Source organism: Panthera pardus, unplaced genomic scaffold, assembly GCF_024362965.1.
Source record: "Panthera pardus isolate Hobbes unplaced genomic scaffold, ASM2436296v1 HiC_scaffold_4, whole genome shotgun sequence".
NCBI classification, from domain to species: domain Eukaryota; kingdom Metazoa; phylum Chordata; class Mammalia; order Carnivora; family Felidae; genus Panthera; species Panthera pardus.
Window position 1 is genome coordinate 10,184,612 of NW_026526969.1, and position 27,402 is coordinate 10,212,013.

General features: G+C 45.3%; 1 protein-coding gene and 1 long non-coding RNA gene across 7 annotated transcripts in view; one reads left to right on the forward strand and one right to left on the reverse strand.

Moving 5' to 3' along the window:
- The window catches only part of SMURF1 (SMAD specific E3 ubiquitin protein ligase 1), a 108,987-nt gene that overhangs the window by 70,529 nt on the left and 11,056 nt on the right, over positions 1 to 27,402 (forward strand). For 3 of the 6 annotated variants that reach the window (XM_053894087.1, XM_053894089.1, XM_053894088.1), the window contains exons 2-12: positions 6,815 to 6,853; positions 7,997 to 8,105; positions 9,400 to 9,533; positions 9,699 to 9,764; positions 11,033 to 11,108; positions 13,055 to 13,296; positions 14,018 to 14,102; positions 14,701 to 14,778; positions 15,709 to 15,855; positions 17,188 to 17,386; positions 19,137 to 19,240. In XM_053894087.1, the coding sequence (XP_053750062.1) occupies positions 6,815 to 6,853; positions 7,997 to 8,105; positions 9,400 to 9,533; positions 9,699 to 9,764; positions 11,033 to 11,108; positions 13,055 to 13,296; positions 14,018 to 14,102; positions 14,701 to 14,778; positions 15,709 to 15,855; positions 17,188 to 17,386; positions 19,137 to 19,240 (1,279 nt within the window). The remainder of the gene's footprint in view (positions 1 to 6,814; positions 6,854 to 7,996; positions 8,106 to 9,399; positions 9,534 to 9,698; positions 9,765 to 11,032; positions 11,109 to 13,054; positions 13,297 to 14,017; positions 14,103 to 14,700; positions 14,779 to 15,708; positions 15,856 to 17,187; positions 17,387 to 19,136; positions 19,241 to 27,402) is intronic. The other 3 variants (XM_053894092.1, XM_053894091.1, XM_053894090.1) reach the window with 2 other exon arrangements.
- Positions 6,877 to 27,402, reverse strand: part of LOC109251229 (uncharacterized) — a 38,479-nt gene continuing 17,953 nt past the window's right edge. The window contains exon 3 of the long non-coding RNA XR_002073418.2: positions 6,877 to 7,189. This is a non-coding gene — a long non-coding RNA (uncharacterized LOC109251229). The remainder of the gene's footprint in view (positions 7,190 to 27,402) is intronic.

Sequence of the window (27,402 nt, forward strand, 5' to 3'; positions counted from 1 at the left end):
AATTACAGAAACAAAACAGCAAGCAGGAGCTATAAATTATGATCTATCCACAGAAAAGACGAAAAAGAGAGGAAGTGTGTGTATGTGTATTTCCATTGGGAAGGAAGGGCATAAAGATTATATTGAAGAGGGGCGCCTGGGTGGCGCAGTCGGTTAAGCGTCCGACTTCAGCCAGGTCACGATCTCGCGGTCCGTGAGTTCGAGCCCCGCGTCGGGCTCTGGGCTGATGGCTCGGAGCCTGGAGCCTGTTTCCGATTCTGTGTCTCCCTCTCTCTCTGCCCCTCCCCCGTTCATGCTCTGTCTCTCTCTGTCCCAAAAATAAAAAATAAATAAAAAAAAAAAGATTATATTGAAGAAAAAATATTACTACTGACAATATAGAAATAAAAAAGGATTATCAGGGAATGCTGTAAACAACTGTATGCCAACAAATTGATAACCTGTGTGAACTGACAAATTTCTAGAAAGACACAAGCTACCAAAGCTGATTTAAGAAGAAATGAAAAATCCGAATAGATGTATAAAAAGTAAAGAGATTAGATAAGTAATTGAAAACACTTTCCACAAGAAAAAGCCAGGTCTAGATGGCTTACTGGCAAATTCTACTAAATATTAAAAATGAATACCGGGGTACCTGGGTGACTCTATTGGTTGGGCGTTCGACTTCGGCTCAGCTCATAATCTTGTGGTTCATGGGTTCGAGTCCCATGTTGGGCTGTCTGTTGTCAGCGCAGAGCCTGCTTCAGATCCCGTGTCCCCCTCTCTCTGCCCCTCCCCCATTTGTGCACACATGCGCACTCTCTCTTAAAAATAAACATTAAAAAGATGTTTTAAAAAAAAAAGAAAAATGAGGGGGGCCTGGGTGGCTTGGTCTGTTGGGCGTCCGACTTTGGCTCAGGTCATGATCTCACAGTCCATGAGTTCGGGCCCCGCGTCGGGCTCTGTGCTGACAGCTCAGAGCCTGGAGCCTGTTTCGGATTCTGTGTCTCCCTCTCTCTCCGTCTCTGTTCATGCTCCTGTTCATGCTCCGTCTCTGTCTCAAAAATAAATAAACGTTAAAAATTTAAAAAAAAAAATTAAAAAAATAAAAAAAAAATGAATACAATTCTTCACCAACTTAAAGAGAAAGAACAGAAGAGTCCACTTTTCAACTCATTTTATGAGTCTTTATCACCCTGATACAAAATGAAAAGGAAAGGAAATCTATAGACCAATATCTATTATGAATATAGACCAAAAAATGTTGATAAATTCCTAGCAAACTGAATACCAGCAGCACACTAAAAAGATGATGCACCATAACCAAGTGGAATTTATCTCAGAATGCAGGGTTGGCATACCATCTGAAAATCAATTAATGTACTACCTCATACCTACAGATACAGGACAAGCACTAAATGATCATCTTAGTAGATGCAGAAAAAGTATTTGACAAAAGCTAACAGTGCTTCATGATAAAAACACTCAACAAACTAGGAACAGAAGGAAATTTCCTCAACTAAATATGGGCATTTACGAAAACCCCACAGCTAACATCGTACTCAATGGTTGAAAGTCTGAATGCTTTCCCCTTACAATAAGGACCAAGATAAAGGATGTCCACCCCTTCTATTCAGTATTGTATTGGAAGTACTGGGCAGTTAAGCATGAGAAATGAAGAAAATCATTCAGATTGGAAAGGAAGAAGTAAGCTAGATCTGTAGATGGTATGATCTTACATACAGAAAATTCAAAATAATAAAAGTATTAGAGCTAATAAATGAATTCAAAATTGTAAGATACAAGTTGAATATACAAAAATCAGTTGTATTTCTGTATACTACAAATGAACAACTTGAAGGGCCCCTGGGTGCCTCAGTCAGTTGAACATCCAACTCTTGGTTTTGGCTCAGGTTGTGATATTGTGGTTCATGGGTTCAAGCCCCATGTTGGGCTCTGCGTTGACAGTGTGTAGCCTGCTTGGGATACTCTCTCTCCCTCCCTCTGCACCTCCTCTGCTCACTTGTTCTCTCTCTCAAAATAAATAAGTAAACATTAAAAAAGAAAAAAAAAGAAACAATTTGAAAATGTAATGAAGGAAACAGTTCCATTTGCAATAGCATCTAAAAGATTAAAATACAGTACTTACGAATATGTTTAACAAAAGAAGTATAAAACTGATACTCTGAAAATTATGAAACAAAGTTAAAGAAGACTTAAATGAAAGAGGGGGGCATCCCATGTTCATGGAGTAGAAGATTTAAGCTTGTTAGAATGACACTTACTCCCCACATACACCTGCAGGCTCAGTGAAATCCTTTTCAAATTCCATGCTGGCTTTCCCTCACTGCCCTTCCAAAATTAACAAGCTGATTCTAAAATTCATGACAGTTTAACAGATCCAGAGTAGCCAAAACAATCTTGAAAAAGAATGAAATTGAAGGAGGACTCATGCTTCCTAATTTCCAAACTTACTATAAAGCTAATGGTAATTACTGTGGTCTGAATGTTTATGTTCCCCCTCCCCCCAAAGGTGACAGTATTAGTAGGTGGAGCCTTTGGGAGGTACTTAAGTCATGAGGGTGGAAATTTAAAGAATAGGATTACTGCCTTATAACAGATTCCAGAGAGATCTGTAGCCCCTTCTGCTGAGGATATACAAGAAGTCTGCATCCTGGAAGAGAACCCTTGTCCAACCGTGCTGTCACCCTGATCTCAGACTTTCAGAACTGTGAGAAGTAATTGTTTTTTATAAGCTACCTAATCTGTAGTATTTTGTTATATAGCCTGAACAGACTAAGACAGTAATCAAGACAGTGTGGTCATGGTATGAGGAAAGACATGTAGATCAACGGACTAGAATTGAAGGACCACAGATAAGCTCTCAAATTTACAGGGAATTAATTTTCAGCAAGAGTCCAGACAAGTCAATGGGGAAAAAATATTCTTCTCAGTAAATGGTGCTGGTATAACTGGATAGCCATCTGTCAGGGAGTGAAGTTGGACCTCTTCACATCATGCACAAAAATGAACCCAAAATAGATCGTAGGCTAAATGTCTAGTTAAGAATTGAAAGTGTAAAAGGGCGCCCTGGGTGGCTCAGTTGGTTAAGCAGCCAACTCTTGGCTTCGGCTCAGGTCATGATCTCACTGTTTCACGAGTTCAAGCCCCGAGTCAGGCCCTGTGCTGGCAGCACAGAGCCTCCTTGGGATTCTCTCCTTCTGTCCCTACCCCACTTGCACTGTCTGTCTCTCTCGAAATAAACTTAAAAATTTTTTTTGTAATAAAAAAGAACTGAAAGTGTAAAAAAGCTAAAAGTATTAAAACTCTTAGAAGAAAATAAAGGAGTAAATTTCTAACACCTTGGTTAGGCAAGGCCTTCTTAAACATGACCCCAAAAGCACAAGCGACAAAGAAAATAGATACATTGGGCTTTCTCAAAATTAAAACTTTGTTGCTTCGAAGAACACCATCAAGAAAATGAAAGCCCACAGAATGAGAGAATATTTGCAAATCCTGTATCTGATGAGGATATCTTGTCTGTAGATATCTACATATTTAGAATGAAGAATTCTCACATAAAAGGGCAAATAACCCAACTTAAAAATGGGCAAAAAAAAAAAAAAAAAGTTTTAAATAGAAATTTCTCCAGAGAAGATATACCAGTAGCCAGTAAGCACATGAAAAGATGCTCAAAGTCATTAGTCATCAGAGAAATGCAAATGACAACCAGAGAGATGAAAAGCCACGGAGACAGTAAGTATTAGTGAGGGCGTGGAGAAATGGGAGCCCTTAGACACCGCTAGTGGGAAGATAAAATGGTGCGGATGCTGTGGAAAACAGTCTGACACGTCCTCGAAATGTGCAGCATAACGGCTCGTAGGTTCCCAACAAGAGAAACAAAAATCTATGTCTACACAACAACTTGTATGGCATTATTCATAGTGGGCCCGAATTGGAAACAACCCAAATGTCTATGAGCTGATAAATGGATAAAGAAAATGTGGTCTTTCCGTACAGTGGAGTATCACTGATTCATGCTACAACATGGGTGAACTTTAAAAAACCTGCTTAGTGGACAAAGCCAGTCACAAAATACTGTGTACTGTATGATTCCGTTTATATGAACTGACCAGGATAGGCACATCCACAAAGACATAAAGTAGATAAGTGGCTGCCTAGGAGTGGGGTAGAGGGAGTTGAGGTTAAATGAAGAGTAATTGCTGATGAGTAGGGGATCTCTATCTGGAGGGATGATGAAAATGTTCTAAAATTGATGGCGATGGGGTGCCTGGGTGGCTCAGTTGGTTAAGCGTCTGACTCTTGATTTCAGCTCAGCTCATGATTTCACAGTTTGTGAGATCGAGCCCCACTTTGGGCTCTGTGCTCACAGCATGGAGCCTGCTTGCGATTCTCTCCCTCTCTCTCTGCCCCTCCCCTGCTCACGTTCACTCCTGTGCTCTCTCTCTCTCTCTCTCTCAAAATAAATAAACTTAAAAAAATAAAATAAAATTGATGGTGATGGTTGTACAATCCTGTGGCCCTGTGAATATACTAAAAAAAACCACTGAATCACACACTTTAAATAGATGAGCTGTATAGTGTATGAATTATATCTGATAATGCTGTTATACAAAAAATATATTAAGTGAAAAGTTTGCAGAGCAATATATCATATGAATATATTAGAATGTTTATAGTAAAACACTATATTCTTGGGGTGCCTGGGTGGCTCAGTTGGTTAAGTGTCTGACTTCGGCTCAGGTCATGATCTCATGGCTTCTGAGTTCGAGCCCCACTTTGGGCTCTATGCTGACAGCTTGGAGCCTGGAACCTACTTCAGATTTTGTGTCTCCCTCTCTCTCTGCTCCTCCTCTGCTTGTGCTCTGTCTCTGTCTCAAAAATAAATAAACATTAAAAATTAAAAAAAATACTACATTCTTGAAAATTGGCAAAATTTGTGAAGCACTCTAAAAGTGCCATTGGTGTATTTTCCCTTGATCTGGTAAGCTTTAATCATGTGACAGATTAGGTGACAGAATTTCTTCACAGTAATTGATGCCACCTCATTATTACAATAATAACAGTAGCTTTAATTGTATTCTGTCTCTATGCCAACATTGTGCTAAATTCTTTTTTTTCTTTTAACAAAGATTTTATTTTTAAGTAATCTCTACATTTGACGTGGGGCCTGAACTCACAACCCCAAGATCAAGAGTCACATGCTGTTCTGCCTGAGCCAGCCAGGCACCCCCATGCTAAATTCTTTTTTTATTTTTTTAATGTTTATTTATTTTTGAGAGACAGAGACAGAGCATGAGTGGGGGAGGGGCACAGAGAGGGGGAGACACAGAATCCGAAGCAGGCTTGAGGCTCTGAGCTGTCAGCACAGAGCCCAAAGCAGGGCTTGAACTCATGAACTGTGAGACCATGACCCAAGCTGAAGTTGGACACTCAATCAACTGAGCCAGCCAGGCACCCCTGTGCTAAATTCTTTTTTTTTTTTTTTAACGTTTATTTTTGAGACAGAGACAGAGCATGAACGGGGGAGGGTCACAGAGAGAGGGAGACACAGAATCTGAAACAGGCTCCAGGCTCTGAGCTGTCAGCACAGAGCCCGACGCGGGGCTTGAACCCACCGACCACGAGATCGTGACCTGAGCCGAAGTCGGACGCCCAACCGACCAAGCCACCCAGGCGCCCCTGTGCTAAATTCTTAATATGTATTTTCTCATTTGCTTTTCACAGCACTTGATGATGGCCCAATATTTTCTATCAATCTCCCCTTGCTTTCTATTCTCTAGCATTTGCAAAATTGTCTTATTTATTAGACTATCAGAGATGCACAGCTCCTTTTGTTGCTATCAGCAGGAGCTATACAGGTAAATATTATAGGTCTTCATTTGAATTGGCATTCATGGGATCCTATGCAGTCATGAGAGCATATTGATAAATCCATTTCTGTGTGTTTCAGATTTCAAGTTTAAATTAAAACATTTTAGGGGTGCCTGGGTGGCTCAGTTAAGTGGCCGACTCTGGCTCAGGTCATGATCTCATGGCTCGTGAGTTCGAGCCCTGTGTTGGGCTCTGCGCTGACAGCTTGGAGCCTGGATCCTGCTTCAGATTCTGTGTCCCCTTCTCTCTCTGCCCCTCTCCCGCTTGTGCTTTCTCTCTCTCTCTGTCTCAAAAATAAGTAAACATTAAAAAAAAGTAAAAAAAAAAATTATATTTGTTATGGCTGACTCCCAATTGGAGGAGAAAATACTTTTTAGTTGCTTGTCAGTTTGTGCGTGTGTGTGTGTGTGTGTGTGTGTGTGTGTGTGTGGTGTGCTACTAAACTTGAAAGACATCATTGGCAAAGATAATTTATAGAATTTTTTTTGTGTTGCAAATATAGACTTGTGTCTCAATTGTTTGTGCTGATATAACAGAATACCATAGACTAGATGGCTTGAACATTTATTTCTCACCATTCTGGAGGCTGGAAAAGCCCAAGATCAAGGCGCTGGCAGATTTGGTTCTTGGTGAGGGCCCACTTCTGGCGTATAGACAGCCATCTTGCTGCGCCCTTACATGGAGAACAGACCGAGAGCGAGCTCTGTGGTCTCTTCTTATAGGGCACTAATCCCACCTTAAGGCCCCACCCTGATGACCCCATCTAAGTGTAAGCACCTCCTATAAAGGCCTCTTGCAAATGCTATCACAGTGGGGTTAGGGCTTCAACACGTGAATTGAGGGCCAAGGGGTGGGTCCAATACAACCCAGTCCATAGCAACTAGGTGCGATGAAAATCTTCTCCATAAATGCTAACCCTAGCATTTCTGTTTGTTTTCAGTGTTATGTGCCAAGAACCTTGCAAAGAAAGATTTCTTCAGTAAGTACACACCCGCTTTCTTCACATATTTTTGTAATTTGAACTTAAAAAAAAAAAAAAAAAAGACAACACTGGACATACTCCCCTCAGAGTTCTGCCTTCTACCGAACGGACCCATGGTTTGACAAACTTCATTTCCAAGTTGGCAACAATGTGGAGGCTTCGAGCTCCTAGGCTTCGAGCTCCTAGCGTTGTAACTCATACAAGAGAAACTGTCTCACTCCCTGTTCCGGCCGCACCCTGTCTTCTCCGTCTTTCCAGCCCTGAATCTGTTGCTTTCTGCTGGATGAAGTGTTCTCAGCTCAAATACACACGAGACGTTTTTCTGTAAAAGAGCTGGGTTTGAGTCAAATTGTTAGTCCAATTTTAGAAATGAAATCACATTTTAAAAGCCTCATAATTAAAGGAAGTGTAAAAACCAGAGGGGATCTTTTTCCGAAGGAAGAAATCACCCCTTAACTGCAGAAATTCTCCACTATCAAGTCGGTGCCTGCAGCATGAACTTCTTCACTCTCTGATCCTCACAAGAATGCAGCTCAGTTCTTAAGTGGTATTATTCACACTTTAAAGGTGAAGAAACTGAGGTTCACAGGCCTTATTCAAGGAGCTGGGAACCTCCGGAGTAGTGGTCCCCATCAAGCATGTCTCTAAAACCCTTAACTTGCCACCTCTCTGAGCCTATAAATCTGTGCGACTCATACACCAGCATTTAGGAACCCACCTAATTAAGACTTGGTGAATACTTGGGTTCGTAGATAAAATAGACAAAGCCCAGTAAGTAAGATTGCTAGGTGTTATTTTTTTAGGAGGTATAAATATAATGAATTATAGATCTCTTTTCTTCCATTTAATTATCCCAGTTGGTGATCATCGGAAATGATTCTAAATTTAAGCCTATTTTTTGTAGTTTTAGCCCCTAAAAATCTGTGGTGTCAGACTGGGTTGCCTTTCTTAGAAAGCTAAATAGAAATAACTTATTTTGCTGATCAAACTAACCCTAAATTAGAGAATACAGTGCCCCAGGGTAAAGTTCTTCACCAAATTAGATGATCTCAAAGCTCTCTGTAGCCTGTAAGACTGTGTTCTGTGTCACATGGATGGATGTGTAGTCTCATCCCGGTGTGGCCGTCTCCTCTCCTTTAGGACTCCCCGACCCCTTTGCAAAGATTGTGGTGGATGGATCTGGGCAGTGCCACTCAACGGACACTGTGAAAAACACATTGGACCCAAAATGGAACCAGCACTATGATCTGTGAGTTGAATATTCTGTTAAGCCATTTGGGGAGCACCAGGAATCTAGCTTTCAAGAGAAGCACTTAATAATAAAATAAAAATGATTACTAACTTCTCACTGATAACCAAATGAATACATATTGCCTAATTTTATTGTATACTTGGAAGTTCTTGCATTTGACATGTTCATAGATTTTTATGGTTTGCTTCCATACTGTGTTTTTCAAACTTCTCCATCTCCTGGCCATGCTGACAGGAGAAAAAGGGGTATAGTTCAGGTCCTTTGTATGCTGTCCCCCCCACCCCCACCCCGGCCGCCACAGTGAACCTCTGAAGCTTGTTGTAGAGTTTTACTTTAAAAATGCATTATTATTGGGGCATCTGGCTGGCTCAGTCGGTGTAGCAAGGAACTCTTTGATCTCAGGGTTGTGAGTTCGAGCCCCATGTGGGATGTAGAGATTACTTAAAAATAAAATCTTTTTGAAAATGCATTATTATTGTACATACTTATTATTCAAATATATATTGTTTATATTTCTATTGATTTTTAAAATTTCTACTTTTTAGTAGGAACTATATTTTCTACAAGAGAAGATGAAGTTTGTTGTAGAAAATATAGCTCGGTATGATCGAATGGATGTAACATTCATTCCTAAGATGGATCGCACTTTGAAGACCATGATTTTAGATACACCTATGTTTTCATGGCCCTGCTGAGACAGTGTCATCAAAAGAACACTGAGTGATTATTGGTTTTGTATTAATACAGATTGCACGGAGTCTGGGTGGGATTTTTTTGTAACCAGATTCCAAGACTCACTTTTAGTTACACTCAGGAATCCTAAGTGGCTTGGGAGATGGTTGTTGCCCCTTTTCCCGAAAACTGCCCTCTGGTTGATTTGCATGAAGAGTAGGTGGAGGTAGAAAGCACTCTTTAATGTGCTTTGAGTGCATCTGTGGTTTATAAGTAGGCCCTTGCTGCAAACTAGTATTCTACGTTAAGCTTAATTGGTGAGATTTTATGCATTATGTCATCGTCCTTTGGAACTATAAAAACATAGTGAATCTCTGTTATAAGATGATTATCATGATGTAGTTACGCACGTATGCTTCTTACATAACTGGCTGTCGGCCTTTCCCCGGCCCCTTGAAATTAGTAGATGTGTATTTATTGAGCACCTGTTATGTGTGGGGTATATAGAGCCAACATCATTTTAAAAGGATTCCTTTGTACTAAGAAGTCAATCAGATGAAATCTCAACGGGCTATCATAATTCAAAGAGGCAATTAAAAAGGAGTTTGTATGTTTTCAGATATGTTGGGAAAACTGATTCCATAACCATCAGCGTGTGGAACCACAAGAAGATTCACAAGAAGCAGGGAGCTGGCTTTCTGGGCTGTGCGCGGCTGCTTTCCAACGCCATCAGCAGATTAAAAGATACTGGATGTAAGAACCAAAATGCTCTTCTGCCTTATAGTACAACTGAAGAAGGGTTATGAGGCATCTTTTCGTTTTGTTTTTTTTTTTCCTTTTGAATACCGAATACAGAATTCCTGCCCTCCTCCCTAGTTAATATTTCCCTGGGTTAAGTTTTGAATTATTTGTTTGCAGACCAGCGTTTGGATCTATGCAAACTAACTCCCTCAGATACTGATGCAGTTCGTGGCCAAATAGTGGGTAAGAACTTTCTCATCTGTATAAAGAGATGCTTTTTCAAAATTTAACATTCAGCTCTCCATCACCGAGAAAGCACACTCGGGCACTGACCGTGGTGACATATTTTCAAAGGACGAGCCACATCCGGGGCCATCTTTTCCGCGCTAGAAACTTTCGTCTTGTGTGGTTTTATTATTTTATTGAATTCTCTTCATCCTGTCATTCCAAGTTGAGTTAAAATGACTAGGCTACAAAAAGATTTCAGGTTATAATTTTTAAATATAATTTTAATCACCACGTTAATAGACAATTAATTTGCCATGGTCTTAACCAAGTGTACGTGAGAAGAATGGTGGCCACATGTACCAGAGTTGAGAAATAGTTTCTTCAGGAAGACCTGTAATATGCATAAAAGGCAAAGATGACTTCTGAAGACTTCCATGTGATAGGATTTTATAGAGTCAGGATTGAATTCTTTAGGATAAAAAAAAAGATCAAATGTGCTAGTGTTACAAGTGTTGACTGGAGGTGTTCCATAGGAAGTGATTTATTTATCTGTTAAGTGACTTGTTCTGTTATCCACCCCATTTCATTAGCATTTTAGGGTAATTCAAATGTTGCCTGTGTGCACTGCAAGGAATCGGAGAAAACCTAGTATTTTGGCAGTGTACCGGAGTGAATCACGACCCCAAATCTTTTAGGTATTGTCTTGAATATATCTGACCCGAAATAAGTCAACAGTGGGTATGCATCCTGAAAACTATCATAATGAGAAAGTTCTCACTTAATGCTTTTCCTGTTTGCGATTTCTTTTTCTCTGTGGAGTGATGTGCCAGGGGAAAAACGAGTAACTAGAAGCAACTTTGTAAACGGCTTTGTTGTTCACAGTAGGGATAGAGAATAAATATTTCAATTCATCTAGACTTTGCAGATACTGACAGTGCTCTCCGTGTCCTTATGAAACATGGGTCAAGATCTTCTTAAAAAGTGAGGTAACTTAGAGGAAGTGAATACCGGGAATTTGTTATTTTTACGGAGAGCGTGAAAACACAGCCTCTCCTCCACATTTACAAGGAATGTTCCAAACAGTATGCAGTGGTGTAGAGCTAATGTAATGGAGTAAATGCTTCAGACATGAAAGCACAGGACTAGCTGTGTTTATGTATATACATGTGCCTCGCTTTGTATAATAATATTGTACGTAAGTTACACCTTTGCAATGGCTCACTGTATCACACCTGTGTGGAATGCCACTGGATTTTAATGCAAGACGTTCTTTTCTGTTTTAGTCAGTTTACAGACACGAGACAGAATAGGCACTGGAGGGTCTGTGGTAGACTGCCGAGGACTGTTAGAGAATGAAGGGTACGTATCCCCGTGGCGATGCCTGCTGAGTTCTCTGCTGCCTTGGGCTCTCACTCTCTATGAAACAGCCTTCACACCTTTGTGCCGAATGCTTGAGATGCAGTTTGGGATAAAACTGGGGTCCAGTTTCCTTGTTTATAAAGGAAGCTGTAAAGACTAGTGGGGTTGTGCCCCTAAGACTCAGGATCCAATTTAAAGAGGTTTGTGCTGGCCAAAGATGGGAGTTTGAGCATCAGTAAGAATTATAACCGTAGGGGCGTCTGGGTGGCTCAGTCAGTTAAGCCTCCGACTCTCGATTTCAGCTCAGGTCATGATCAGGTCTGTGAGATTGAGCCCCATGTTGGGCTCTGCGCGGACAGCACGGAGCCTACTTGGAATTCTCTCTCCCTCTCCCTCTCTCTGCCCCTCCCCCACTTGCTGCATCTGTCTCTAAATAAATAAATAAACATTACAAATTTAAAGAAAGAATTATAACTAGTGGATTGAAACAAATCAAATATATTAAAATTCTTGAGTTCATAACGACACTCAGCAGAAAAACCCTAAAACACACACAGAAAAACTTAAAAGCTCATTGGTCACTATCACAGTTTTGTGATCCCCAGTGCCTTAATGGAGCTGGGCAGTAACCATTAATAGCTGCTAAAACAGCACAAAAGAGAGTTAATCTGACATTAACACACCCCTTGGAAAGAGGACCGAGAAATTGCTGCCGAACACTAAGCAGCATCCAGGAGGGGGCGCTCCGGAGAGTGTAGAAGACAACTCTTCAACAATTACGTTGGAAGAGAAATAAAGAGGAAGAGAATCTACAAATTCATAATAAAAGAGACTTAAAGAGACATACCTACCTACTAAATGCACGTTGGGGACCTTGTTTATATTCTGAGTAATGAGACAATTGGCTGGGGACATTTGGACACTAGTATTTGATGATATTTAAAAAATGAGTGTACTTTTTTTAGTCACGATGATGGAAGAAGTCCTTGTTTTCTCAAGACATAAGCTTAAGTAGTTAAGGGTGAAATGGAAACACTTTGGGACTGGTTTCAGAATAACCTGGCAGAGGGGAGACACTGGCGGAGTAGCTGTGAGATGCCCATTGTTGTAGCTGGGTGATGAGTTTGGGGGGGTTGTTGAGATAGTCTCTCAATTTGTGTATATATTTGAAAGTTTTCAATGTATGATTTTTTTTAATGCTAATGAGGGAAAATAGGTTTTAAGGTGAATAGTCTTCAAAAAATAGCCTTTAAGGTGAATTGTCTTCAAAAAAGTTTAGGAGGTAAAGATTTATGTTAGAGAGCACTTAAGGTCATTGCTGTATTTATGTAACCTGAAGTTCTACTAGAGAGTAAAGTAACAAGGAAAGTGGAGTATGGATTCGACTTTATATATATATATATATATGTATATATATAAATATATAAATGTTTATTTTTGAGAGAGGGAGAGTGAGAGAGCCGGGGGGGATGGGCAGAGAGAGAGAGGGAGACACAGAATCTGAAGCAGGCTCCAAGCTCCGAGCTGTCAGCACCCCGACGTGGGGCTCAAACTCACAAACCATGGGATCATGACCTGAGCAGAAGTGGACGCTTAACTGACCAAGCACTCAGGTGCCCCCGTGGATTTGATTTTAAAGCAAGAAATATGAAATTTCATTTTGCGAGCTCCTTACAGTACAAGGTTGGGTTTTTGAATCATTCAGCTCTCCCCGAGGATGAGATCCCGCCCGTGGCCTCTATGGCACTTGACAGATGGCTCCCTCTGGCTGCTTGTTCCTCATGAAAAAGTCTACCTTTCTGTTTAGATGGGACAGAAGGAATCTCGTACAGCTGGGCACTTGGGGGCATCTATCTTGTTGAAGAAAAGCACAGTAAACGGGTGTGGTTTTGGGCACTTGTGTTGGGCCGGTGTTCCCATGTGTGCTGTGCTGCTCTCCTTTCTAGAACTGTGTATGAAGACTCAGGACCTGGAAGGCCTCTCAGCTGCTTCATGGAGGAGCCAGCCCCTTACACAGACAGTACTGGTGCTGCGGCTGGGGGAGGGGACTGCAGGTTTGTGGAATCCCCAAGTCAAGATCAAAGGCTCCAGGCACAGCGACTTCGAAATCCTGAGGTCCGGGGGTCACTACAGACACCTCAGAACCGTCCCCACGGCCACCAGTCGCCAGAACTGCCCGAAGGCTATGGTGAGAGAACCCACCCAGCCACACCGGAGCGTGAGCGGCAGGGTTGCATTTCTTAAGCTTTTTTTAGTAACTTGTACGTGCGGTAACTGTGGACATTTGCAGAGTGGGGCCGTGCGATGGTCGTGTCAGAAGAAAGCCAAGTAAAAAAGGTGGTGATAAATCTGGTGCATCATGAATTTGTCAGCAATCACTCCAGTCTCCCAGTTTAGCAATCGTGTGAAAATTTTAGGCAAATGAATACCAAAAAAAATCCAAAATGATGCGTGGGCTGGATGAGGGTGGATGGAGCGTTCAGTAATTTGAATGTGGGAAGCTCGGCGTCGGGTACAAGGGAAAGAAGGGACGGAAGGGATCATCTGACCGCCGCAGAGAGGAGAACCCGGTGAGGGAGGAATATAATTTAGATGTGCAGAGAACAGCAGAAGTGAGAGCAGATGGAGGTGACGGGGCCAAGGTGAGGTCAGCACCAGGATGGAAGGGACTCCTGGGGTGTGGCCAAGTAAGGAGATCGCTGCCTCCGCAGGTGTGGGCAGGAAGAAGTGAGAGCCGCCCAGATACTTCCATGGGGCTTGTCAAGTGGGAGGTCAGGCGGAAGCTACCCACTGTCCTTTCCTCCCTGATTTTAAAGAATATTGAAAGGAAGCTTAGACTCTGTGCTTAAGAGGGTTCGTTGAAAACTCTTTGGAATTGAACTAATTGCGCCCTCTGATTTCTTGTGCAGAGCAAAGGACAACGGTGCAGGGGCAAGTTTACTTTTTGCACACACAGACTGGAGTTAGCACGTGGCACGACCCCAGGATACCAAGGTACGTTTGCTACGGACGTGCACCGTCAGCGCCCCTCCGCCAGCACTTCTTCCCTCACCCCTGCCCTCCGCGATAGGGAGCACCCCTGGGGCTTGAAGGAGTCATCCCAGGGTCTTGGACCCAGGCTCTCTGCTGCCCCCTTCAGACTCCACGTGGTCAGTGGGCGGCTACTGTACCGCCCGGGGGTCCTTTAGGAAGCAAACCTGTGTCTTGAGATCAGATCATGTAACTGAAAGAGACCCTCGCTCTAGATGAAATCACACGTGCCCTTGCTTGAAAAGCCAATAAGCCCTTCGAGATGTGCTGTTCCCATTTTACACTAAAAATACCAACGATGTATTGATATCAATATTGATATCATTTCGGGTGATGAAATGATAGCACGTCTGGGATTTGCTTCAAGTAACTGGGGGGAGTGGAGGGGGGATTAGGTTTGCAATAGGGTGACGAGTTGATAATTGTCGAGGTTGGTTATTCATTAGTGGTCTCTCTCTACTTTTTTATATGCTTAAAATTTTCCATAATAAAAAGTTACAAAGGAAATGTAAAGACTCTATTACCCTTTCTCTCTTCTACTTTACTGTCCCTCTTGCCTCAGTCCCTTGGGGACCATTCCTGGGGGAGATGAAGCTTTTCTATGCGATTTCCTTCTACAAGGCCATACATCTGAGCCCAGGTCAGAGAGACCCCCGCCCCTCCCCCACCCTGTAATGGAGTTAAGTTTCTTCTTTTTTTTCTTCGTTTTGCTTTCCTTTCCAAATTTTGTTTTGTTTTGTTTTGTTTTGTTTTGTTTTGTTTCAGAATAGCATTACTACCTAATAACATTTCTAGTAATGCTCACATCCTTTTTATTCATCACTTGTTTCATCTGAGAAAGACTTCTTGTTGCTGACTTTCCAAGTCTCTGTTGAATTTAAGATTCAGTGTCTATAATTAGAATGGAAATATTACCTGCAAACGAATGAGGTGTCTCTAGTACCCGCTGTAAGAAACGTCAGGCTTTGTGCCGATTAGACAAGCAACTTGGCCGGTAATGTTGTGTTCCCATGTGGCCGGATTGTACTGAGATCATTCACCAAGAGGTTAGAATCAGAGACACGCGTGTAACAAAGGCAAGGAAAGCACGAGAATGCCGCTTCCCGGTGCTGCTGTTCTGAACTGTGAGATTTTGAAGGGATGTCAGTCTATCCCCTTGAACTTGCGCTTCTGGGAGCCTTTCAAGTGAAGCCGCCTTTGTGACCTTGAGCATTTAATTTAACTTGTAAATTCAGATGGTTTTCTGACAACAATCGTCTACCTCCTGCTACTCGGCCCTCTTTCGAGGAAGAAACGCTGTTTCCCTGGGTAGACCATGAGCCGTGTTCCCCATCAGGGTCATGGGCTCCTAGAGCTCCGTTTTTGTCTGTCGGGTTTCGCTGCCACCTGCAGCACGGAGTCCTGGACTCGGTGGGAGTTTGGCGTGAGTCGTGCCGTGACTGTCCCTCTTAGCAGAATGGGACGCTGGCCGCATTGATCAGGGACTCCTGTGGTTCCTCTTGCTGACATTTTGGTTTCGTGCCTCCACACTCAGATGGACAAACCTGTCTGTTCTCTTCCATTTCGGCAGAGACCTTAACAGCGTGAACTGTGATGAACTCGGACCACTGCCACCAGGCTGGGAAGTCAGAAGTACAGTCTCGGGGAGAATATATTTTGTAGATCATAATAACCGAACAACCCAGTTTACAGACCCAAGGTTACATCACATCATGAAGTAAGACTTGTACAGAATCTTTGTAGATTTCTTACGCTTGTAATTTAATGTTTTCTACTAATATTTCTCTTAATTTATCGACTGTGTTGTTTATTAGTGGAGGTTAAGTGTAAGCAAAATATAATAAATGTCTGGTGGACAGTTGCGGGTTTTTAAACTCCCAGGACAGCCGTGAGCAGTTTTGTTTTGTTTTTTTTCCTTAATGTTTATTTTTGAGAGCGAGAGCATGAGTTGGGGAGGGGCAGAGAGAGGGAAACACAGAATCTGAAGCAGGCTCCAGGCTCTGAGCTGTCAGCACAGAGCCCGATGCGGGGCTTGAACTCACGAACTGTGAGATCATGACCTGAGCCGAAGTCAGAGGCTTAACCGACTGAGCCACCCAGGCGCCTCGGTTGTGAACAGTTTTGAAACTGTATTGTTGCCGTCTTTTCTTGCTTGCAGCCTAAATAAAAGTCACTGAGATGACAGCATTAGGCAGTACAGCTCCATTTTCAAAGCTTCCGCACGTGGCTCTCTGAGGGAGTGTGTGGCCCTTGGCGTGAGAGCCCCTGAAACCAGGCTCTTCCTTAGTGCCCGCTCGTCGCCATCTGGACGGGCTGCCGCAGTCCATATTGCTGCTTGCCAGAGCCTTTTCCTGGGCCCGTCCTTCCTGGATGACTTGGACCTGGGAGTTATCTTGGATCCCACAGTCAGTGCTCTGGGTCTGTCGTGTTCTCGAGAACGTAAGAGCCCCGTGTGGCTCTTCTCACCGACACCTGACCTTAGGGGCCAAACCTGGACAAGACGAATGCCACTTCATCCCTCTACTAGTCCCAGTCCTTGATTTTGCTGGAGTTTTGTGAGTGGGCTTAGAAATCTCTTGGTTGTGAAAATGAGGACTAGTTCCCATTAGATTGCACTTGCCTTGTTTGCTCTTGTACGATAACCTGCTCGTGAAAGTCTTCACGTCAGCTCCATTGAATTTTGACTACCAAGGCGCATCTAGTAATGCATCGGTCAGTCTCTCAGATACATACCAGATGTGTGATAAATGACAGCAATTTCTGTTTTTATTTACAGCAGTGATAAGCTGTAGTGATAATCCAAGCAGTTGCTTGGAACTGGGGTATCTTCTTGATTGAAGCCATATTTGGACCTCTGTATTTAGGCCAGTGGTGGCCACCGTCAGCGTTTATGTGTCTTCATACATGGTTATGTCAGCAGAGGGAACATCTCTTCTTGCAGTTCTGTGTGATGAGCTCGCTTCTCAGTCCCTCACCAGTGGGGGGCATTGCTTGTGGCTCCCTGGGCCGCTACTTTTGGGGTGACCTTGATGTTTCTGTTCTTCTCAAGTCACCAGTGCCAACTAAAGGAGCCCAGCCAGCCGCTGCCATTGCCCAGCGAGGGCTCGGTGGAGGATGAGGAGCTTCCCGCCCAGAGATACGAGAGGGATTTAGTCCAGAAGCTGAAGGTCCTCAGACACGAGCTTTCGCTTCAGCAACCCCAAGCTGGTCATTGCCGCATCGAAGTGTCCAGAGAAGAAATATTTGAGGTATGGAATTCGGTGCGACCAGCAGGGAGGCATAGACTGTTAAACCCTGTTGACAGACAGCAGGTTCTTTCTGTTTGGTGTTTCGGGTACCGATTTTATCACTCAGCGAATTGCAGGGCTTTATCAGGACCGATGGCCATATAGAGAGACAGACTGGACTTCCTCCTGTGGTAGGAGTTTAAAAGCTAGAGAGCTTCTGAAACAAAAATATAGAGACTCACACAGAAACTAGCACTAAATAACACTGTAAATCCTCTTCTGTGTGCCGGTTATATATTCCTGCAGTCCGCATGGTTTCTCCAGAACCAATCCCTCCTTCTGCTTCTTGCCATCTCACCTAAGGGCATCGCCTCCTCAGAGAAGCTTCGGGGCCCAGTGGCCACTTTATTGTGTTTTCTGGAAATGGGAAGATCCGATGGTTCCTGGAAAGGGTTGTCTTTCATACAGCTCCCCTGTGGGATCAAGGCCACCGAACAGGCGGGACCTCCTGTAGACAGGGCCCTTTTCTCAAGGCAGGTGATTGGAAGGTAAAGTCTCGGTGATGTTTGGGCTGCGTCCTGCCTGCCTTTGTGGAATCATGGGCAGGAGTGATCAAAAGAGGCTGGGTGAGACCTGAACACGGAAGGTGAGGACACAGCGGCAGGCAGCCCAGTGCCGTCCTCACTGGGCACTGAAAGCACCCAGGGCCATGTTCGATGCTCGGGCACAGACGACGGTTAGGCGAATGGATGGACTGGCCAGAATGGCCATTGAGCAGGGAGAGAAAAGAGCTGCATTCTTCACATTTTGCTGCTAGATCATTTCCACTCAGCATCCCCTTTCCCTCTTGGGATGGGAAAGCTTGAATTACATTAAATTGAAAGCAGGGGAAGCGTCTGAAGTGCCTTATCACTGAAAATATCTACAAGCGTTTAGCTAGTTGCACTTAAAACTCAAAAAAGTAGCTGAAGGTTAGGCTAGCCGCCTGTGTTCTGTGTTTTGGGTAAGCTCCCATAGGTCTTACTTTATTTAAAAAAATTTTTTTTAAAACATTTTAATTTATTTTTCAGAGAGAAACACAGAGCGCTAGCGGGGGAGGGGCCGAGAGAGAGGGAGACACAGAATCCGAAGCAGGCTCCAGGCTCCGAGCTGTCAGCACAGAGCCCGACATGGGGCTTGAACTCACACGCTGTGAGATCATGACCTGAGCCGAAGTCCGACGCTTAACAGACTGAGCCACCCAGGCATTCCCCCTAGATCTTACTTTAAATACTTTTTTGCTTTTTTTGACTCCCTGGAAATTATGCGATTTTTCACCTCAGATACAAAAACAGGCTCCGAATTCTTTTACTATTCAGATTCTCCAGTGACATCTTCCTTTTGGTTACAATACAGAAGTCGTTCTTAGTATGGCCTCATTAAAATCAATTTGTGTAGAGAAAATGGACTCTGGTGAGGATGTCTGTCCCTAGGCCTTTAGCGATTGTGCTGAAAATGTGGGTGTGCGTTTCCTTTGGGTACGACGTTGCCCGGCACGAGCTCCTTGTTCCTGAGGGACACCCGGGGAGATCAGGCGACAGGGGCTACCCCACATCAGACACTGGACATCAGACCAACATTTGGACTAGGAATCAGATGAAACTCAGATTTAAATGACTATTTATCCTGATTCGGGCTCCATTACCAACAACCTCGAATCTCTGTAGAACAGTAAGAATGCGACCCGTTCTTCTCTCTGACGCTTTTTTTTTTTTTTTTTTTTGCCGTGCAGGAGTCTTATCGCCAGATCATGAAGATGCGGCCAAAGGATCTGAAGAAGCGACTGATGGTCAAGTTCCGGGGAGAAGAAGGTTTGGATTATGGCGGAGTGGCCAGGTGAGGCTCTCGGTCAGCCCCGCTTCATGCTGGGCGTGTCTCCGCATGGCATTCGGTGCTTCTGGGAGTAAGGGTTTGTCCGGGCTCTGTGAGCATGTCCCGAGAACCACCGGAGGACACATCTCCTTCTCCGTTATTTTGTGGAAAGATAGGTTTAAACTTTTCAACTCCCCGTCCCCCCACTGCTTCATCTGGCAGCTCTGAGACATGAGAGGCCTGCTCCTGAAATTAGTCTGGGAGGGAGGCAGCCTTACTTTTCTCAGTAGAGGACTTTCAGGGTGGGAGAAAGGCATGTAAATTGCATTTGTGTCAAAGGAGTTTTGTCAAGTGAAATGCTGGTCAAGATCATTCGTGCCAAGGACCTTAAGAGTAGAAGAATTAAAAGCTGCTATTTCCCGTCCTGCCTCTTTTCACCTTTGAGACCACTGCCTTTTAACACTTTCTTCCGATGGGTGACTTTATGTCTCTAAACTGATCAAGTTCAGGCATAATCCGTTGACTTCAGGATTTATGGTCACAGACACAGATAGACTGGATCTAATTTAACACTGTCACTTCCTAGTCTGGCACCGTCACGATTTTTAGATCTTCCATCATTGCCCTGGTAACTTGACATGATGTGTTTTCACCATTGTTTGTTGGTTTGTCAACTGGACACATTGTGTCTTGACCTCTTTCTTCATAAGCAAGGATATAAATACTTTTGACTTCCCCTCCAGGCGTCCTTCTGCCCTCCCCTCCTATGTTCTGTCATCCAGGGTTGGAGATTTATAGTCTGTTCTGTAGCCAAAATTAAGTAGCTCCCCCTGCTTATTTACCTAGTCTTTTTGTGTTGGAAAATCAGTACATTATTGGGGCACCTGGGTGGCTCAGTCAGTTAAGTGTCCGACTTCGGCTCGGGTCATGATCTCATAGGTTCGAGCCCCATGTTGGGCTCTATGCTGACAGCTCAACCTGGAGGCTGCTTCAGATTCTGTGTCTCCTTCTCTCTCTGACTCTCCCCTGGTTGCATTCTGTCAAAAAAAGAAACATTACAAAAAAAACTTGACTTTAATTTGAAAATCAATACATTGTTTACGTTACTAGGACCGTGTAAATACTGTTCACCGAGGGGGTTGAGTGGTTTCTAGGATTTTTGCCTTTAGAACAAATTTTAATTTTCCAAGAATTTCTTCATCTTTGTTGTCTTCTTTTTTTTTTTTTTTTTCAAAACCAGGCTTTGTCTTTACTTTGTCCGATTAAGCTTGATCTTTTGCCTCCCTCCACCCCCCGCCCCCGCTTCCCCCGCGTGTCTCCCTCGTGGACACTGCCCAGTCTGATTGGTGGTTCCTTAGGTCTTCTGCACAGTCGTGGTCACGGGCATCACTGCTTTCCCGGGTTAGAGCATGGTTTTGTGGATCCTGTAGTTCCCTCTTCCTTGGTTTACTCCCTTGTGTTACTGGACTGTACCCTCAAGCAGCTTTCTTAGAAAGGACGTGTGGGAGGTGAATTTTCCAAGGTCTTATGCAAAACGTTCATTTGCAGTTTGCCCTTTTTATAGATTTCTAGGAAGAAAGTAATTTTCATTCGGGACTTTGAAGGCATCGCTGGCCTATCTTCCGGCACCCAGCGTCACCGAGCAGTGGTCTGGAGCCAATCTGATTTTAGTCCTAACTTCACCCAAAGTGGTTTGGCCTCATCCAGGACCACCCGTCACCCTAGGAGTCTGCCACCTTGTTTCTGTTCTTTGCCCCCCTTCCCATCCCTGCTCCCTGCTTCCGCGTTGTCCGCCGTCACGATTACCCCCTCGCCGCCCTTTCGGCCTGCTGCCCCTGCCTGGCAAAACCCCGCCTCTGAACAGTCCCGTCCTCGGGCCCGGAGGGTAGCCGGGGGGTGGTGCGCTCCACGCTGTGGCCTCTCCCACGCTGGCGCCCACGAGCCCCGGGAGGTCCCTGCGGCCGGTGCAGCCATGCTGTGCTCCTTGCGTCCCCGCCTGTGCGCCCCCCCCCCGGGGCCTCTGCCTCGGCCCCGACACCTTCACCCTCGGCTGCCGACTTCGCCTCCTCTGCCGCTGACGACACACGGCCCCAGTGGAGTCTCTCCACCGCCACCGAGTATCTGTCTGCCGGCACCTCTACCCACGTGGCCCCGTGTTCCCTGCACGGCCCCCTGTAGGAGAGCCACCCTGTCCCCCGCACAGTGCGTGTCCTCTTATTTCGCATCCGCCTCGCTTCCTCACCGTGTTCCTTTCTGTGGAGTCAGTCTCCGCGTGTGTGCGCTAGGACGGCGCCCTTCTTGAACCTTCCCCGGACGCGATCCCCTTCCTGTCTACACGTTAAGGAGGCACTCGAGGCAAATAAAGCAAAGAAAGGAGAAATTCCAGGAAAAACACAAATTTGTTCAAAGGTGCTTCTGCCTCAGTCATTGACCTGTTTGTTCTCAAGCAGGAGCCCTCGGGGGACTTGTGAGCATCCCTCGTCCTGCTCCCATGTCTCTTGCTTCCTCTCGACACCGCCCCTGCCCCGCTTGCTCGGATGCCCTCCTCGGCTTCCATCTCCCCCAGACCCCGCGATGACTCCTGGGCCTCTACGTCCCCTGGCCTGTCAGCGGAACCTGACGCCTCTGGTCGCTCCCTATTCTCGAAGCACTTTTTCCACTTGGTTTCCGGACGCCACCCTCTCCTGGTTTGCCCCCTGGCTCCCTGCCAGTCCTCGTGCGGGTGCTCCTCACCCGGAGCATCGGCGGCCCCCGGCTCAGTCCCGGGGTCGCCGAGGGCACCCTGGGTTCCATCTGTATGCTGCTCCCGTCAACACCACACTTGCTTGCCCTGGGCTCTCCGTGGGGGTTTCTGAACCCTTCTAAGCCTGATGGTCCCGAATCTCTGAGGGCCCCTCATCAGCTTCTCGTTTGTCCCACCTCAGTGCCCGCCCTCACCCCCTCCCCTGTCGTCTCCCAGGGCCCGTGTCCGTGGTCCTCAGCAGACAGCGCTGCCCCGACTGCATGTTGCCCTCCAGCTCGCTGGCCCCCCCGCTCGGGGCCTATCTGTCCTATTTGTCGTTGTTCCTCTGAACGTGCCCCCTGGTTCTCACTGTCCTGCACAGGCCGCTGCTCGGCAGCAGCCTGTGTGAGCTTTTTGGAGACTCGGCCATCGTCCCCTGTCCCCGAGCCCCCAGCTGAACCCCCGCAGGTGCTCCAGGCTCGACCCTGGCTGCTCCCCCTCGGCTGCTGCACTCTCGCCACAGCTGCCTCGGGCCTTGGCCTTCACCTCCCCTCTGCCTAGAGTGTCTCTGAGACCCTCATGTAGCCCATTCCCTCTGTTCCCTTGGGTCTGCTCACACGCCCCCCGAAAGGGCCTTGTCTGCCTCCGAGATCCCAAGATCCCTGGCCCCGGTCTGCTGCATGGCCCACAGTCACAGAGCGTGCGCTCGGAGCCGTCCCGTCCTCGCTGAAACCCCAGTTCCCATCCCCTCCTCGCGGAACCCCCAGCTCCTACGAGCACCTGCCACGCCAGCGTACCTCCCTCCTGGATCAGCCGAACCAGCAGCGGCTTCTTGCTCAGTTTCCCCTCTTCTGTTTCCCCGCTTTGCTCTTTCTGAAATGCCAGTTACGCAGATGCTGGACTCCCTGGATGGACCCTCCAGGTCTCTCTCTTTATTTCCCATCTTTGCTTGTTTTCCCCCACCTTCTAGGAGCGTTCAGCTTCCGGTGCTTCAGGATTTTTTCTTTACGTGAACAAAAGTGGTGATTCTAGACAGTCTATTTGATTTTACTCGCTCATCTCCGAGTTCCTCCTTTTCACGAGGCATAGTTGACACACGATGTTACATTAGTTTCAGGTGTGCAACGTAGCGTCTTGAAAAGTCGAACACTCTGCTCGCTACAAGCGTAGCCGTCATCTGTCACCAACAGGGAGCGCTCTCTGACCTCCCTCTTCCCTTCACCCATTTTGCCCGGCCCCGCAGCACCCTCCCCTCTGGCAGCCATCAGTCCTCCGTATTTATGGGTCTGTTTCTGCTTTGTTGTGTGTTTAGATTCCCCATAGAAGCGACATCGTGTGGTGTTTGTCTTTCTCTGACTCATTTCACTTAGCATCATACCTTCTAGGTCTATTTGCGTTGCCACACCCGGCAAGATCTCCTTTCTCTGGTGATTAACATTCCATCATGCGTATATACCACATCTCTTTATCCGTTCATCTGTCCACGGACACTTGGGCTGCTCCATAGCGTGGCTCTTACAAATAATGCTGCAGGAAGCATAGAGGTGCATATATCTTTTTGAATCAGTGGTTTCATTTCTTTGGGTAAATACCTAGTAGTGGAGTTACTGGATTGCATGGTATTTCTAGTCTTAATTTTTTGAGGAAGCTCCACACTGTTTCCCACAGTGGCTGTACCGCTCCAACATTGTTTTCACTTTTTATGTGATCGTAACATACTAATTTATTGATTCCATTGCAACAAAATACTTTAAAAATTAAAAATTTCTTACCTATGATTAAATCTTCACTTGATTGAATCTTTAAAAAAAATGTTTTTTTAATGTGTATTTTTGAGAGAGAGACAGAGCGTGAGCAGGGGAGGGGCAGAGAGAGAGGGAGACACAGCATCAGAAGCAGGTGCCAGGCTCTGAGCTGTCAGCATAGAGCCTGATGCGGGGCCTGAACCCACACACCGTGAGATCGTGACCTGAGCCAAAGTCGGACGCTCAACCAACCAACCAATGCCACCCAGGCGCCCTACAGGATTGAATCTTCTTAAAGGAGAACACCCGTAAAATTTGTATGCTCTTGTAAGAATTGTGTTTATTTATTAACCATTAAATATTGAGACTCTACCATGTACTAGGTACTAGAGATGCAGTAGTGAGCAAAGTAACATGTTCTCTGTCCCCTTCACCCCTCCAAAGTCCCCATCCAAAGGCGTTCTCAATCTGACGAGGTACAGGCATTAATTAGAGAATTACACAAATACATGTAAAACACCAACTCTGGTTAGTGTTAGCTAGAAGTCACGATCTGCCCTTTGGACCTGGAGAAAATCATTCCTCCACCTTCTTTCCACTCCTGTCTCTGCCCTTCATCCTCCTGCCCTCGGCTGCTCCTGAGTCCACCTGGGATGAAGGGCACAGAAAGGCACGCATGTCCCCAGTAGCGAGCTCACAGCGGGCACTGGCTCTCCATGGGAAATGCTTTCCCTTTCAAGACTGTCCCAGGGACGCCTGGGCGGCTCAGTCGGTTAAGCATCGGGCTCTGGCTCAGGTCACGATCTTGTGGTTCGTGAGTGCAAGCCCCGTGTCGGGCTCTGTGCTGACAGCTCGGAGCCCGGAGCCTGCTTCGGATCCTGTGTCTCCCTCTCTCTCGGCCCCTCCCCTGCTCACGCTCTGTCTTGCTCGCTCTCAAAAATAAATAAAAACATTAACACAAACAAAAAAGACTGTCCCAGAGTTCTTCCTTAATCATCTCCATGTTGATTCTAGAAACCATCTTTCTTTTGGCAAACGTAACTTCTGTTTGCCCGTGATAAAGCGAGTTCTGTTTCCTGCCAAGTGGATCAGGCTTTCTGTCCCCCTTTTTAGGTGAGGAGCTTCCTAGTTAGATGTTCATGTTTGCCCCAACAGTTCACATCAGACTACTTGCATCTTCTCTTCTCTGCTATTTCCTTTACAGTCTCAGGAATTCAGGACCCTAAACTGTTCCAGCCTACCATCCGTCTTAGCGTGGCTGTGTTCTGTATCCCCAGGCACGCATGTGAATAGCTTGGTTTGATCTGACGGGGGTTCTGTTGCTTCTGCATGTCCCAGTTTTTATCCAGTCTTCCACACAGAGAGGCCTTTTTGGAGGTCCCTTGGTTGACACGGTGGTCTAGCGGAAAGAGCTGTGAGTCCTGGGTTTCCTAGTCCAGTGTGATCTTGCATTGTTTCACCCCTCAGATCCTTCCTCACATCTACAGGGGATCAGACCTATCTCAGAGAGCTGCAGAGAGATTTAAATCACGGGTGTGTGTGTGTGTGTGTGTGTGTGTGTGTGTGTGTTCATCATCTGGCCGATGAGAATCAGTCTACACTCACTTCCCCGGTGTTTGGTTCCCAACCATTTCCTGTCTCGTTAAAAATCCCTTTTGCCTGTATAGTTAGCTCTCCCCTCACCACTTCCTTAACATCCCTAATACGCCTCCCTCCCTTGTGCGTGACTCGGTCAGAATATTTGCTTGTGTTTTGATCACTTCCTGTCTAGACGGTTGCAGGTCCTCAGCTTTCGAAAAGGATTCCTCTCAAACCCAAACTCTCAACCTTGGTCTTATAGCCGGGAAATTCTGCCTTTCTAGTAAAGAATTGTGTGACATTTGGAGTCTCCTGGTTTCTGCCAGTTCCTTTCTGTTCTCTTGAGTTCGATATGTAATCTTGTTGCAGTCTGATCCTTTCTGTGTATTGTCTTGGATCGTTTGCACGTGTGCTCATCCTTTTCCTGGTTGATCTCAATTCCATGCCTTTTGTGTTTGACAGAGTAAGAAATTCGAGAATAAAATCTGGGGCTGCTGTCTTAACGAAATGTATCCATTAGGAAGGAGATTTGAGTAGAAAGAATAAAAGGCTCACTGTAGAAGTGACACAGGTGTTTGCATAAGCTTTTTCCCGGTCCTGGGCTCCTCGCCCCTGACCCTGGAGCCAAATCACACAGATGCTGTTGAGAGTGCTTGTTTTGCCGGATTGTTTCTTTTTTAATTTTATTTATGTATTTTTTTTATTTTTTCAAAAAAATTAAATATAATTGTCAAATTGGCTACCATACGATTGTTTCTTAAAAAAATTTTTTTAACGTCTATTTATTTTTGAGAGAAAGAGAGTGTGCACGTGAGCGGGACAGGGGCAGAGAGAGGGGGACAGAGGATCTTTAGTGGGCTCCATGCTGACATCAGAGAGCCCAGTGTGGGGCTCGAACTCACAGAATTGCGAGATCATGACCTGAATTGAAGCTGAAGTCAGACGCTGAACCAACTGAACCAGCCAGGTGCCCCTGTTGGATGTTTCTGATATGGGGCTTTTTGTTTTGTTTTGTTTTTTAATATATAATGAAATGATTGGAATATAAAGAAATTCCAAAAATAATTTATTATGTATCTTGTCCAGATTTCAGAACTCATGAAATTATATCTTGTTATGGGTTCAGCTTGTTTTTTAAAATTATAAAAATGATAAATGTTTATGACAAAAGGTAGAATCAACAAGATAGAAAGTCATAAAGGGTAAGGGCGCCGGGGTGGCTCAGTCGGTTAAGCATCTGACTTCGGCTCAGGTCATGATCTCGCGGTTTGTGAGTTCGAGCCCCGCATCAGGCTCTGTGCTGATAGCTCAGAGCCTGGAGCCTGTTTCGGATTCTGTGTCTCCTCCTCTCTCTGCCCGCCCCCCCCCCCCCCCCCCCCCATGCTCATGCTCTGTCTCTCTCTGTCCCTCGATAATAAATAAATGCTAAAAAAACTTCTTTTCTAAAAGAAAGTCATAAAGGGTGAAAGTCGTTCTCAATCCCTGTCTGCCTGGACTGCAAACTGTTTTCTCCTGACTTAAATGTGAATAACATGTTCCTGTCGGAAATGTAAAAACTCTCTAGCAAGAGGCAAAAGAAAACTGAAGATCCCCCAGAATGCTGATTCTAAAGTTAACTACTGTCCAAGTGTGTGTGTAAATCCTCTTCCTCCTCCTCTTCCTCTCTGCTCTGCATATAGATCTTTCCTGTTTTGTGTACATACGCGCGTGCACGCACACCCTTTATAAGTAGAAGGATATGACTGCTCTTTATTGATTGCTCTTTTGTCCATTAGAACCACACGATTGACATCATCACCTGAGATCTGGTCTTTGCAGAGTCCCAGAGAACACCTTAGCTGAGGTTCTGGCAGGCTGATGAGTCCCCCTGCTGAGAGCACTGCCCGTAGCAGGTGGTGCTGGGTGAAGCCCACCGCCCTTCTTCCTCGGCTTCGGAGCCCGTGGGAGTTTGGGCCAGAAAAGCCATTTCTCAGACGACCGGACGCAAGTTGTTACTTCCTCAGACTAATCTGCCCGATCTACACCTTCTCTCAGGGCCTGGTTATCCCGCAGTGTGGCCTTCTAGGACCCAGGGAGTCGGTCCTTTTGGTAAGACCTAAACTGGACATTTTCACACATATAAAATGGTTGTCATTTTGTTG